Genomic DNA, 13,932 nt, shown 5'->3' with positions numbered 1-13,932 from the left:
AAAAATGAATAAACATTAAAAAAATTTTTAATAAAAAATAAAATAATGTTTAAAATTTTTTTTTAATTAAAAAAATTTTTAATTAAAAAGACATTTGTTTTAAAATTTTTACAAAGCCCACAAATGTTCATGAGCCTGCACTGTGTGCCAGGCCTGTGCTGGGCCCCACCTAGGATGGCACATGGAGAAGTGAGTTATCATCCTATGTGCCCCCAGCCCCCCAAACACACACACATCCAGGTACCACTTTAAGCACACATGCTCTTGCCTGGCCAGAAGCACTTGCCCTGGGGTATTGCCTTTCTGAAAGTTTACGATCCAGTTGTCAGTTCATTCCACGAGATCTCTGTTTTCTTAGGCCTAAAACACATTTTATTTTATTTTTTTTAATTTTTTTTTTAACATTTTATTTATTTTTGAGACTGGGAGAGACAGAGCATGAACGGGGGAGGGTCAGAGAGAGAGGGAGACACAGACTGAAACACGCTCCAGGCTCTGAGCTGTCAGCACAGAGCCCGACGCGGGGCTCGAACTCACGGACCGCGAGATCATGACCTGAGCCGAAGTCGGCCGCTTAACCGACTGAGCCGCCCAGGCGCCCCTAAAACACATTTTAAAAATGACTTCAGTCATTTCACAACCCAGATATACTTGTTGATTTCAGTAATCTTTTTCCTTTTAAGTTTATTTATTTATTTTGAGTGAGAGAGAGAGAGAGAGCACCCAAGCAGGTGAGGGGCAGACAGAAGGAGAGACAGAATCTCAGGCAGGCTCTGAGCCATCAGCACAGAGCCCCGCTCGGGGCTTGAGCTCAGGAATCATGAGATCATGACTTGAGCCGAGATCAAAAGTCAGGTGCCCAACCAACTGAGCCACCCGAGGTGCCCCAGTTTCAGTAATCTTTAGAAAAACACTCTGGATTTTTTTGTCACGTGAGACATAAAAGTAAGCCTTTTTAATGTATTTATTATCTGAGCCATAAACATCACAGATAATATTCCCTAAAATTAACTCTGTTTATTAAGCGTGGAGAAATTAATGGGGTAGAGTAGGGGACCACAAACGTTTTCTGTAAAGGGCCAGGTATTTTAGGCTTGCGAGCCACGTAGCTGCTGTGGCCGTCACTCAATTTTGCTGCCATAGCCTGGTAGGAGCCAGGAACAACATGTAAAGGATAAGTGTGGCTGTGTTCCAATAAAACTTCATTTACAAGAGCAGGGCCAGCTTTGGCCCACGTGGGTAGTTTGCCGGCCCCTGGTGCTGGAGCTTTGGACTCATCGTGAGAAACGCTGGATTCCTGTTGAGGCTTTGTCTCGATATGGCATTGAACCTCTGCAGCCCACGTGCTCCATCCATGGGGAAGGGGGGAGGGGGTGGCGCAGGATGCAAGGGGACGTTTGATGCACCTGCCCAGCCAGTGCCCAGAGCTTGGTGAGTGCCGGGGAATATAATCCCTGGAGAGGGGCAGTCTCTGCGGTGGTTAAACACGGCCCCTGGTGTCATGGAGATGGGGGTTTGAACCCTAGAGCTGTCATGTCACCTCTCTGGGTCTAGGTTTCCTAATCTCTGGACTGGAGTAAAAATAACACGTCCGTCCCTGGTAGGGGTCTGGCGAGAAGTAAATGAGTCGGTGTGTAGAAGGCGCTTACCTAGCGCAGGGACTGACAGATAGTTGCTCTGTGATTGTCTTTTGTGATCACGGTTGCTGCTGATATCACACATTTCGATAAACCAGCAACCACATTAGAAGCAATTACCAAAACCCCGCTGATCTAAACGCTGTTTGTTGTTTAATCAATGGCGGTGCTGCCGCTTTACGACCATATTTATTCATTTGTTCCTTTAAAGAAACACACGCATAGCGCTTTATACGGGCCAGCTCTTGTTCTGAGCACAAGGCCAAATGTTAACTTACTTAATCCGGTCGGCCACCCTGTGAAATGGGTTTCGTCATTATCGCCACCATTCTATAGACCAAGAAACTGAGGCACACGGAGGTTGAGTAACTGGTCCAAGATGACACAGCCAGTGACAGAGCTGAGATTTGAACCAGAGGCTGTGCTCTCTACGCCTCCACTCTTTTTAGGAGATGCTTGTCTACATCCAAGACTTTCTTGTTGGACACAGGGCCAGGCCCTGCTTAGTTTACTCCGAAGGAATGTTTAGTTCGCTACGTCGTTTCCTGCCTCCATACACACCCATGTAACCACCCCCGGGGTTATCCCAGTAGATTGCAGTGGGGTAAATTGTAATTGTAGTAGCAATAGCTAGCATTTATTGAAGGGTTATCAGGTGCCAGGCCCTATTACGATGTCACTTAATCATTCTATCCAGTCTCTGAGGCACATCCGCATTTTATAGCCGAGGAAAATGAAGCTAAGAGAAGTGAAGTAAGGACATGAACCCAGCCGCTGAGGGAGCCAGGACTCCCCGGGCACCGGACTTCAGAGCCTGACTCTGAAACCTATTCTCCGCTGCCTCCCTTGGCCACGTTATAACCAAAGCAGTGAGGCCAGCTGACATGACTTGAGGATCTCCTACATGCCAGGCCCTGCTCTGGATGCTTCGTATGTATCATCTCATTGAGTCCTCAAACAACTTAATGAAGTTGGTCTCAGGGCACCTGGATGGCTCAGTCAGTTGAGCGTCCGACTTCGGCTCAAGTCATGATCTCTCAGACCATGAGTTCAAGTCCCACGTCAGGCTCCATGCTGACAGCTCAGAGCCTGGAGCCTGCTTTGGATTCTGGGTCTCCCTCTCTCTCTGCCCCTCCCCCACACTCTCTCTTTCTCTCTCTCTCTCTCTCTCTCACACACACACACACAAAGTAAATAAACATTAAACACATTTGAAGTTGGTCTCTTAAGCCCATTTGCAGATAGGGAAACTGGGGCAAGAGGAGGTCAGTTTACTTGGCACGGTGCCACATTACCCAGATGTCCCTTCGGGAATGGCCTCCCGCCACTGCTGAGACAGGGCTGCCCGCACGGCCGGGGCTGCCTTGGCTGAGGAGAGCCGTCTTGCCCACGCTTCTGCCCCCTTCCTGGGCAGCCCTCTTCCAGTGATGGCCTGATGGGGCGGGCGTGGAAAGGCCCCACTGGGGGCAGCCTTGAAGGGTCTCCTATCTCCCTGCAGGGTTGGCTGAGGCTTCTGTTGAGGCTGCAGTGCAGCTGGGCCTGGCGGCCAGTCTTGCTTCCTGGAGACTGAACCATAACACTGTCAGGCCAGGGTTGTAGCTGGCCCGCAGCGACCTCTCCACTGGGCTTGGGCACTGGCGGCTCTAGGGAGGGGGTGGGTGGGCTGCCTGGGATCCATGGGGGCCCCCCCCGAGGTTGCCCACACCACCAGGGAGCTCAGTTTGTTTGGGGGAGACCTGATTCCACCCTGGCCCCATCAGAACCCAGGGTGCAGAAGCCAGCATGAGGAGCCCCAGGGTAGTGTGGTCGAGGCAGGCTGGGACGTGGGTTTGCAGAGAGACTTGGCCTCTAGGCCTCAGCCTTTTTTTTCTGGACTGGTGGACTCACCTCCTAATTGACCCCCTGCTCCGGGGGCCCCCTATCCCCCCACCTAGTTCACCACGGTCACTGCGAGGAACGTTGGTGGCTTTGAAGCAAAGCCTGATGTGGACTCTGTCCCAGTCTCCCAAACGCTGTGTGCTTCCCACAGCTCAGGGGTCCCTTTCCTCCTGGAGTCCTCCAGGGGCCCATCACCTGCCCAGGGACTCCTGTGGGACTAAAGCAAACGACGGCCATGGGCACCGTGGGGGGAAAGACCCTTCCTGTGTGCTTACCTGCTCCTGCAGTGGCCGACTTCTTTCCTGAAAGCACGTCCTCAATGATTTCCGACAGCAGCAAATCAAATCACCTGTAGGATGCCTTTTCTAGCAGCTTCTAGCAGCTGCCCCTCACCTCTGCAGGTGGGTCTGGGCACTGCCTCTCTGGACACATGGGGCTCCATTCCTGCCTCTGGCCTGGCCTGTGGAAGGGCACGAGGGTATGTGAGTCACGTACGTGTCTGTGAGCTTCTCCCCTGAGGCGGGGGTGCCTTGTTCCTCTGATTCCTCAATCCCCCGGCACAGGCCGGGCGCAGGGCACCGGTCAGTAACTGCTCATTACCCTCCTTCCTGTGGCTCATCAGCTGCTTTGGTGAAAGTGCTGGTGGGAGAAGAAGCTAAGATCCACATCACCTGAAATTAAGTTTCTGGCTCTCTGTCTCCTTCCGTGGGTCACGGTCACCATGGTTTTTGTACAAGCTGGCTGTTCACACCCATGAACGCATCTCACCCGAACTTCCCAGTGGCCTCATGAGACGTGTTCTGGGAGGCCTGGGAACTAAGCCATGTCTGTCTTACAGCTCCTTCTGCACAGAGTTTGTGGCGGGCCTGGTGAAGTGGCTGGAGTTGCCTGGAGCCGTCTTGCCAACCATGACTGCTTTTGCCAACGGCCTGGGAGGCGAAGGAGCAGACATGTTTGCCGCCATTTTATTGAAGGACCCCATCTTGAAGGACGACCCATTGGTGATCATTCAGGTACACCCACCACCCAGGGGGTGCAGCTGGCTGCGGGGGAAAGAACAAATGATTTCCTTTCAGAGTCAGCCTAGAAATCGCTTCTAGTGGGGTGGGGTCATTGAAAGCTAAAACAGTTCGTCGTAATATCACAGGATGATGATCAGAGCTAATAGTAAGTTACCGTTACTGAATATTTACCATGGCTTTAATTTAATACTTAAACAGTGCTTATTATGTGCTAGCACCTTACAAATATTAGCCCATTTAATTCTCCAAGCCACTTTATGAGTTAGATTGCGTGATCATCCCCATTTTATAAATGGGAAAACTGAGGCACCGAGAGGTTAAGTAACTTGTTCAGGGTCATGCGGCTTGACAGGTGGCTCAGCCGGGACTTGAACCTTGGCAGTCTGACCCCAGAGTCCGGGCTCCTGCGTGCTAAGCTGTGGTGCCTCTTTTTGGAAGCAGGAGCTCTGCTCTGTGCCCTTGGGTATGTCACTCAACCTGCTCAGGGCGCAGTTACAGCAGGCAGCTTATGACGCGGGCTGTTGTCGAATCAGTGGGTTTCCCTCCTTGAAATTCTTACCCATTTCTTTCTTTATTTTCCTACCTGTGTGGCTGGCTCACCACTAGAACATTGGGCAGAGATATTTTGTCGGTCTCGTTCCCCCACTTGGTAAAAGTCAGTGAGTGCTGTTCAAACAAGCAGGCTAGTTACATATCGAACGTGTTGCTAATTCCTGTCCCCTTTTCCCCCAGGACCTTCTGAGCTTCTCCCTCCAGGATGGTGAGTTGATTTTCTAAGTTCTGTATATTTGGGGTGCTCATCTCCACCCTTGGCCAGGAAAGCCAGTGACAGGTGTTGCGACCTGTGGACCTACCCCCCGCCCCCACCATGATCTTTTGGTGCAGGGAAGGAGAGGGACCCTTGTGTAATGGGGGAGCCAGTAAGCACTTCGTTTGTGCCAGACATTGTGGGTGCTCAATAGTTATTTCTCAAGGCCCCATAGTTTTACCTCCTAAGTAGCTCTTGGGTCTGGTTCCTTCGCTGTCTCCACCTGCCATCCCAGCCCCAGCCACCATTGCCCCTTCCTGGCATCCTCACTGGTCTTCCTGCCTCCATTCCAGTCAGCACTTTGTTCTCACGCTGCAACTCAGTGATCTTTCCAGATGCACGTGGGACCACGCGCGGCTCCCTCTGCCCTCGGGAGCGTGGCCCCCAGCCTACCCCGCCTCATCTCTCAGCACACCTGTCCCCCCTCTCCACAGCGGCCTCCCCAAGCGCCTGTGCCTCCTGCACCGTGGACTTTGCACATGCCCTTCCCTGCTCCTCTTATCCAGTTACTCCTACCTTGCCCTCAACCCTCCACTCAGGCATCTGTTCCCTGTGAAGCCTCTGCCCCCACCCCCTCACCCCCACCCCCCGTCTGGGATGCTCCTCCCAGCACCACGCGGCCACAGCTGCAGTTGAATGGTTACGTGATTCTTTGCAGACTTCTCCTCCGGACCATAAGTGCCAGGCAGGCAGAACCACATCTGGTTTCCTTCACCACGTGTTTCTAGTACCTAACATAGCACCTGGAACATAGTACATGCTCAGTAGCTATCTGTTGAATGAATTAATGAGATAGATCTTACTGCCCCGTTTTGTGGATGAGGAAGTCGGCTCAGAGAGGTTAAGTGATTTACCCAAAGCTGCACAGCAAGTGGCAGTGTGGGATTCTACCTGCTTTCTTTCCTGGGGCTGTCATGACAAATTACCGTAAACTGGGCAGCTTGAAGCTGCAGAAATGTATTCTCGCACAGCTCTGGAGGCCCGAATTCTGAAAGCAAGGTGTCAGGCAGGGTCTTGTTCCCTCTGAAGGCTGTTGGGGAGACTCCTTCTTGCCTCTTTCAGATTCTGCTAGCTCCCGGTGTTCCTCCGCCTGTGGCCATATCTCTCTGGTTTCTGCCTTCATTGTCCCGTGGCTTCCTCCTCCCTTTGCTCTCCTCTCCTCGCCTCCTGTAAGGACGTTGTACAGGTTGTCCTCATCTGGAGATCTTTAACGTAATTATATCTGCAAAGATCCTTTTTCCAAATAAGGTCACGTCCCCAGGTGTCAGGGCGTGGATGTATCTTTTGGGGTCACCATTCAACCCCCTGCAGCACCCCAGGGTGCTCTCCATCAAACGCCTGGGCTGCCTCGTGAGCAGCCCCCTGCCCCCGTAGCTCCGCATCAGATTCTCCCCACCACCTCCTCTCTGCCCGGGCTCCCCTGTTACTGTGTGTGCGGCTGCTCCTGTTCCCTGAGCTGGCGAGGGGTTTTGGCACAAAGACCTCCGATGTTTATTCTGACGGCAAGCAGGGAGGAGGAACAGAGAATGACCGGTGAAATCCCAGCAACCTCCAGACCGTCACATGGGGCAAAATTTTGCTGGAAAAATTACAGAAAATTACATTAAAAAGGTACCTAGGGAAAGTGGCACCAGCTTCCCGTTGGAGCCCTGGCTCGTGGGGAGCGGAGGGTGGGAGGAGGAGGAAGAATGGAATCACAAGAACAGCATGTGCAGGAACACGGGAGGAAAGAGCACACGGGAGAAGGTCACTGGGGGCAGGAGCCCAGCGGGCAGGGCTTTGAGCCACCCTGGCGGCCGAGCTGGGGAAGACAGCAGGGTGCATCTCCCCTGGGCAGACTTTAGGAGGCGTCCCCACCGGCCAGGCGTGAGGAAACGTGGCCTCCGCGAGGGCAGCCGAGATTCTGGGGTGAAGGGCTGCCCCAGGAGTCATTCTGATGGAGAGACAGCAGAATGGCTGACGGACCAGACAGAGGGAATGCAGGAGCGCGACCAGGAGCGACGTCTCGTCTCTGGAATTCTGGTTGCCCGATGCCGGTTGCCTGCGTGTTCGGATCCAGCTGGGGAATCCTGGTGTGTGTCTTAAGTGACGCTTTCAGGCACAGTGGCGGTCAGGGACCCTAAGAGAGTAGGGAGCCTCCACAAGCCCGACGCGACAGGCCACAGAAGCTGGTTTCTCACACACGCTTGCAACTAAAGCTTTGTTCAGCGCGAGGTCCGTGGGGATGGCAGAGCACAGAGGTCACCCTACCTTGGGGCTTCTTATTAGGAGACGAATACATTTTTCTTTCGTATTTTTTTTTAAAAAGGAAGAGCCTTAAGTCCCTGCTCTTCACAGTGTGGTCCGTGGACCAGCAGCGTCGGCATCCGGGAACTTAGGTGGAAGGCCACCCTCGGGCACCACCCAGGCCTACTGAACCAGAATCTGTGCATTGACAGGATCCCAGGGGGTTCCTTTATAGTCTGAGAAGCGCAACTCTAAGGCTCAAAACCCAGAGTATATTTTTTGGTCCTCCTGTATCCAGACAAAATATTTTCACTCCATATCTCAGAGCTGAATGGGGCCCCAAGGGTGATTTGCTGAGCCCCTGGTCTCAGACACGTGTGGCATTAAGTAATACTCCTCTGTTTGTTGGCGAGGCTTGCCTCAGGAAGTGGCACAAGTGGTCTGAGAACGTTGCTCAGTCATATCACTGCTTTTGGGTTTTTTTTTTTGTTTTTTTTGTTTTTTTTTAACAGAAGTAAGGGAGGGATAATGATGTCTGATTCTCCTGGATGCTCGCAGAGGAAAGGATTTGAGTTTGCACGGAGGTCTGAGACCCAAGTGGCTGGAGAGCACAGACACTCTCATGTTATAATCCTGTAATGACTAAGCCACCAGGCGAGCATTCACTGAGTGTCTACTGTTGCTGAGGGCTGTGCGGCACCCCTCCCCCCGGGTGGGGGGGTGGGGCATGGTTGAGGCTGTTGCTTCCATTTTGTAGGTCTGAGACACATGGTCAAGGTCATCTTGGACGAGCCTCTCACTTTTCCAAGTGGAGCGATTAAGGCCCAGAGAGGGGAAGAGGCTTTCCCAGGGACGCACAGCGCCAGAGGCAGACTAGGAGTCAGACCCAGGTCTCTGGCCTCCCGGACCAGCACTTTGTCCCACTGCCTTACCACTGGGTGGGAGGAGAAGCTGTCCCAGTGCTCCTGCGTTTGCCTCAGTTTCTCCTTTACGTGGAGAGCCGTGTTCATCCCACCCCGCTTCCTGCCCCCCACCTGCAAACCCCAAACCCTCCCGAGCACCCTCGAGCAGTTAGGACACAACTTACCCCTTCTGCTATGGGTGACCTTGGCCACAAGGTCTTGTTCTTGCAGAACAGTTGGGGTGGGTTTAAAACTGCGTGTCTTATGTCACCACCCGGTACGTCCCAGGGGCGTTCTCTGAGCTGCATTGAGCCCAGCACTGCCTTTTAGATTCTATTGACAGTAAGCACCACTTGGCACCTGGCCCTTTTCACACGTTGTTGCGTTTCACCCTCACAGCCACCTTTACTGCAGGCACCCCGCCCACTTTACAGAGGAGCAAACCTCAGCTCAGAGTAACTGAGTAACTGGCCTAAGCTGGTGAGTGGCAGAGCTCGACCTTCTAAAACGAGTACTGCTCACCAAAACCTTAGCAGATTTTACCCCCAAGGGTTGGGATATCCAGAGGCGTCCCCACGGAATGTCATAGAACCCCGTATCTGAATAACACCAGTCCCCGATCACATCGGGGGGCCTTTGGCTTATCTGATGGCCTCACCAAGTGCCTGCAGACATGAACAAGAGTAGCTTCAGCAACACACTGGGACCCAGTGGGGGCAGGTGCTGGGGTTCCAAAGGTCTACAGAGGTCAGAGGTGGGACCCTGAAACCATCTAGACCGCCATCTCATCATATAGATGGGGAACTGAGGCCCAGAGATGGGACTGGCTCGCCAGTAGTTGTCATGGCTAACTCTTTATCCATATTAATGAAGAACCAGGGACCAAGAAGTGGGGGCATTTCGGGAGTCAGCCTGCCTGGGTGTTAAAATTCAGGTTGTACTTTGGCAAGTAATTGAACATCTCTGTGCCTCGGTTTCCTAAGGTGTCAAATGAGAATAAGAGTAGTCTTTACAAGGTGGTGGTAAGGATTCAGTGAGAAACACATGCCAAGTGCTGTGAACAGGGCTGGCCATGAGTGCCGCTCACATGTGGTGGGGTTTAGAGGTAAATGGCAAAGCCCTGGAAATCAGGAAAGCTGGATACTTACCCTGTCCCTGAGACGCCCTCGTTGTGTGACCTTGATCAAGCCACTTAGCCTCTCTGAACTGCAATATCAAATAAAAATAAGGGGCAACAGCCAGATGCTCCTTAAAAACAACAAACAAACAAACAAAAACTGTCTTTGGTTCTAAGAGCACAGTTAGGGATCTTGGAAGGAGAAGATCAGGGTCATTGCTGGCCCATTTTTTTAGGTACTTACTTCCCCCATAAACTCCACGAGGGCAGGGCCCTGGTCTGGCTTGTTCACCATTGCATCCCAACATCTACCATACCGATGGGCACATAGTAGGCATATAGTAATTATTAGATGGATAGATGGAAGGATGCATAGATAGAAGGATGGATGGATGGATGGATGGATGGATGGATGGATGGATGGATGGAAGAAAGGACAAGTGGACAGGTGGACAGAAGGGTGAATGGATGAATCAATGAATGGATAAATGGAAGGATGGATGGATGGATGGATGGATGGATGGATGGGAGGAAGAACAAGTGGATAGGTGGACAGAAGGGAGAATGGATGAATCAGTGAATGGATAAATGGAAGGATGGATGGATGGATGGATGGATGGATGGATGGATGGATGGCCTTCCTTTAGAGAATGAGCTTGGATATTAGCAAGGTGGTTTGTCTGAACTTGAGAGTTAAACCATCTTCTTCTACAGAGATTAATACAATAGGAAGAGGCTTTCTGTGCCCTAGGTTTCTCTCTGGGTGTGAGATGGGGTGATTAGTCATGGAATCAGCCCAGAAATTCAGTATGAAAGACGGCATTTCTCAGAACTTCCTGGAAGTTTGACCTTTACCGACAGTACTGGGATCTTTGTCACCAGACGGTGCCATCTTGGCAGCTGGATGGACTTGTTTGTGCGCTAATCATGTTCTCTTCATCCACTAACAACCCACCACACTCTTTCCCCACACAACTGAAAAAAATGAGTCTTCTCTATGTGAAGGTTCAACTGAATCCAAACTGATAGCTCTCAGCCAGGTTCCTCAAGCTCAGCACTATTGGCATTTGGGACTGGATCATTCTTTGTTCTGGGGTCATCCATGCACTGTAGGACGTTGAGCAGCGTCCCTGGCCTCCACTCACTAGATGCCAGTAGCCCTTCCTGGGTTGTGACAACCAAAAATGTCTGCAAAGTTGCCAAATGTCGTCTGGGGAGCAAAAATGTCCCTGGTTGAGAACCAGTGCTCTAGGACCCAGAATTCGCCCATCTCAGGTGGGGCCGGTTTATGTACAGCTGGTAGTCTTTATAAGTTATCCTAGTTGCTGTCCTAGGTTCTGCACGTGGACTGGGAATTGCTACACAGTATATAACCCTCAGGTCAACTGCTGAGGAAGGCAGTATTACCCCCACTGACCGGGGAGGCAGTCAGGCTCAGGAGGTTAAAGGAGTAGCCCAGGGTTACATTTCAAAGGAAGTTTCGAAATTCCATTTAAGGCAAAGTGAGTGTCACCGTGAGCTCTGCGCTGGTGGCCAGGAAACTTCACCTGAATCGTGGGGTTTGCCCTCTGTACTCTGAATCCAAAGATAGCATCGACTCCAGGCTATGGGACTGGACGTCCAGGCAGTCTTCGCACAGACTTGATTCTACTTTGTGATGTCTTTATTACTGAGTTGCAAACCCTCCCTCCCTGATGAATCAGAGAAGACTGAGGTGTTGGTGTCTTGGCGTGGTGAAATTGCAAACACCATCACCTGATTGCTGAGTGTTTTTGTCTGCAACTTGAGATTCATGCAACCTGTTATCAGTATCAAAAACCGGTCCAAACACCGGCAGGTAAGAACTGAGCACCCACTGTGTGCGCCTGGTCCTGTGCGAGGCCCTGAGAGTAGTTCTCCTCATAGCTGATACTCCTTGAGGGCCCACTGTGTGCACACCCTGAGCTAAGTCTTTATGCTAATTCATTAAACGCCACAGTGACCCTAATGCGCAGATGCTATTACTATTTCCATTTTACAAAAGAAGAAACTGTGGCCCAGAGAGGGAAATAACCTGCCTAAGGTCACACAGCTGCAAAGCGGTGGGGCCAGGGTTCAGACACCGGCAGCGTGGTTCTAGAGTCTACTCTTAGCTCCTGCTGTGCTTCCCACGTAGGTAGAAATTGATTAAAAAATCCTCTTCCTCATAGCTGACTTTGAGGAGATTTGACAAGGTCAGAATTGAGACGGGGTACCCCGGGTGGCAGGAAGAACGAGAGGGTGGAGCTGAAGGACCATGACCTTGAAGTAGCCTTGTCACCACCCTCATGCCCTTAATTGTCCCCCTGAAATAAGCCGTGGACGGAAAAGGCAGGCGTCATACCCAGAACAATCTGAGTTCAGTTCCTGCCCTGTGAGGGGGGGGGCCATCCTAAAGGTCGCATCCCTCCATCTGTGTTCTGCGTCGCAAAGTGAAGACGCTAGGCAGACAGAAAAGCTTAAACCCGGGCCTAGTGGTGGGCAGCGTGGGAGGGGGTTGGAGTAAGGCGTAGATTCTTTATATGCAAAAAAGTTCACTTAGTGTAAAAATGGGGATACATTTTCTCGAAGTTTCTAAAAGTCGGTGAGTTGAGGGGCGCCTGGGTGGCTCAGTTGGTGAGGCATCCGACCTCGGCTCAGGTCATGATCTCGTGGTTCGTGAGTTTGAGCCCCACATCGGGCTCAGTGCTGACAGCTCAGCGCCTGGAGCCTGCCTCAGATCCTGTGTCTCCCTCTCTCTCTGCCCCTCCCCTGTTAATGCTCTCTCTCTCCAAAAATGAATACACATTTAAAAAAAAAAAAAAAACAGCCACAGTGGAATGAACAGAAACGTTGGCATCAGATAAGCCCCGCATCGTTATCCAGGCTCCATCACTCTCTCAGATGAGTGACTTAGAAAGTTTCCCTGCTTCTGGGCTTCCCTCTTGTACAAAGCTGAGCATCATCATTCCAAGCTCCTAAGACCGTTGGGAGGGCGGCCAATCACGTGTGCAAGCTCCTGGGGTGGTGATACCTGGCACTTTAGTAGGGGTGCCGTGGACAACGATTTTCCTTCCCGCCCAGGTAGCACAGGGGGCCATCTTGGTCACACCCCTGCCTCTGGGCATCAGGGTGCCCAGACCTTCTCAGACCAGGACGCCCCCTGCTGTGTTTCTCATAGTGGGGACCACCCGCTCCAGGATCGCCTGGGGAGCTTGTTAAAGGTGCAGATTCCTGAGCCCCATGCCAGACCTGCACGTGGGGCCTGGGGATCTGAATCTTCACCAGCTCCCCTGTGACCTCCCATTGTGGGTCTCAAGACTGCACGTCACCACATCTGCATTCACATGCTCACTGACTTGGAGATTCCCGTCTCCTGAGGTCCCGAGAGGTGGGGGTGCAGAGGCTGCCCTGGGGCTGCTCCAAGCCCATCTGACCTTGGACTTTTGCAGGTTCCTCCCAGAGAGGGTGGGGGGACGGTGGAGGTGGGGACAGGTATCCTGGGGCTGACCCTTAGATCTCTGAGCTGGAAGGGACCTCAGGAGACCAGCTTCTCTGGCCTTAGTCCTTTGGGTGGGTTTCCAGAAGTGCCAGCCCAGGCGCTGGACTGGGACAGGAGCAGCCAGGCGGTCGTGGGGTCCCACTGCCCACTGCCAGGCAGGCTGGGGAAGATCAAAGCCTGACACAGATTCGAGGGGAGGCCAGGAGGGAGGAGCGGAAGCCAAAAGCCATGTGTCAGCTTGGGAGGTGCGTCAAGACCGTGTTTTGCTGTCTCAGCTGTGGCTCCTGTGTTCTGGGCCAGGACAAGGGCACAGCCTCTGCAGCCAGACCGCCCGCTTCACCACTCACCAGCTGGGCGACCCGGGGCAAGCGACCAAGCTCTCTGTGCCTCTGTTTCCTCTTTGATTAAATGGGGATACCATAGCAGCTGCCTCCTGTAGTGGCTGTGAGAGTTCAGGGAATCAGTGCATGTGGAGGGCAGCACCAAGTGTGGTTTCGAGTGAGCAGTGCATACGTGAAGCTTCCAGTATGAATATGATTATTAATCGCAGGGTGTTTCTGCCAGAAGGGGATACGAATCTCTTCCAGCATAATTATGCTCCCCTATTTTGGACCTCTCCCAAGTGAGATCCATTCGTTCGCTTGTTCGTTCATTCCTACAAATACTCCATTCTTCACTCTTACAAAGATAATTACACATCTGCTAGGTTTTAGGGTTTTAGGCATCCCTAGGTGCTAGGGATGTACAGTGAATTTGTAGCCTATTTCCTAGAAGGAGAGACAAAAACGATAAGCTAGTAGGCAAATTGAAAAGTTTTAGGGGCACCCGGGTGGCTTAGTCGGT

General features: G+C 52.1%; 1 protein-coding gene across 3 annotated transcripts in view; it reads left to right on the top strand.

Annotated features, from left to right (window-relative positions):
• Nucleotides 1-13,932, top strand: part of TMCO4 (transmembrane and coiled-coil domains 4) — a 94,926-nt gene that overhangs the window by 16,940 nt on the left and 64,054 nt on the right. For all 3 annotated transcript variants that reach the window (XM_043573926.1, XM_043573925.1, XM_043573924.1), the window contains 2 exons: nucleotides 4,354-4,528; nucleotides 5,270-5,297. In XM_043573926.1, coding sequence (XP_043429861.1) covers nucleotides 4,354-4,528; nucleotides 5,270-5,297 — 203 coding nt within the window. The remainder of the gene's footprint in view (nucleotides 1-4,353; nucleotides 4,529-5,269; nucleotides 5,298-13,932) is intronic.

This window comes from Prionailurus bengalensis, chromosome C1, assembly GCF_016509475.1.
Source record: "Prionailurus bengalensis isolate Pbe53 chromosome C1, Fcat_Pben_1.1_paternal_pri, whole genome shotgun sequence".
Lineage (NCBI taxonomy): Eukaryota > Metazoa > Chordata > Mammalia > Carnivora > Felidae > Prionailurus > Prionailurus bengalensis.
Note: the sequence above shows the minus strand (reverse complement) of the source record. Positions and strands in the feature narration are given on the sequence as shown.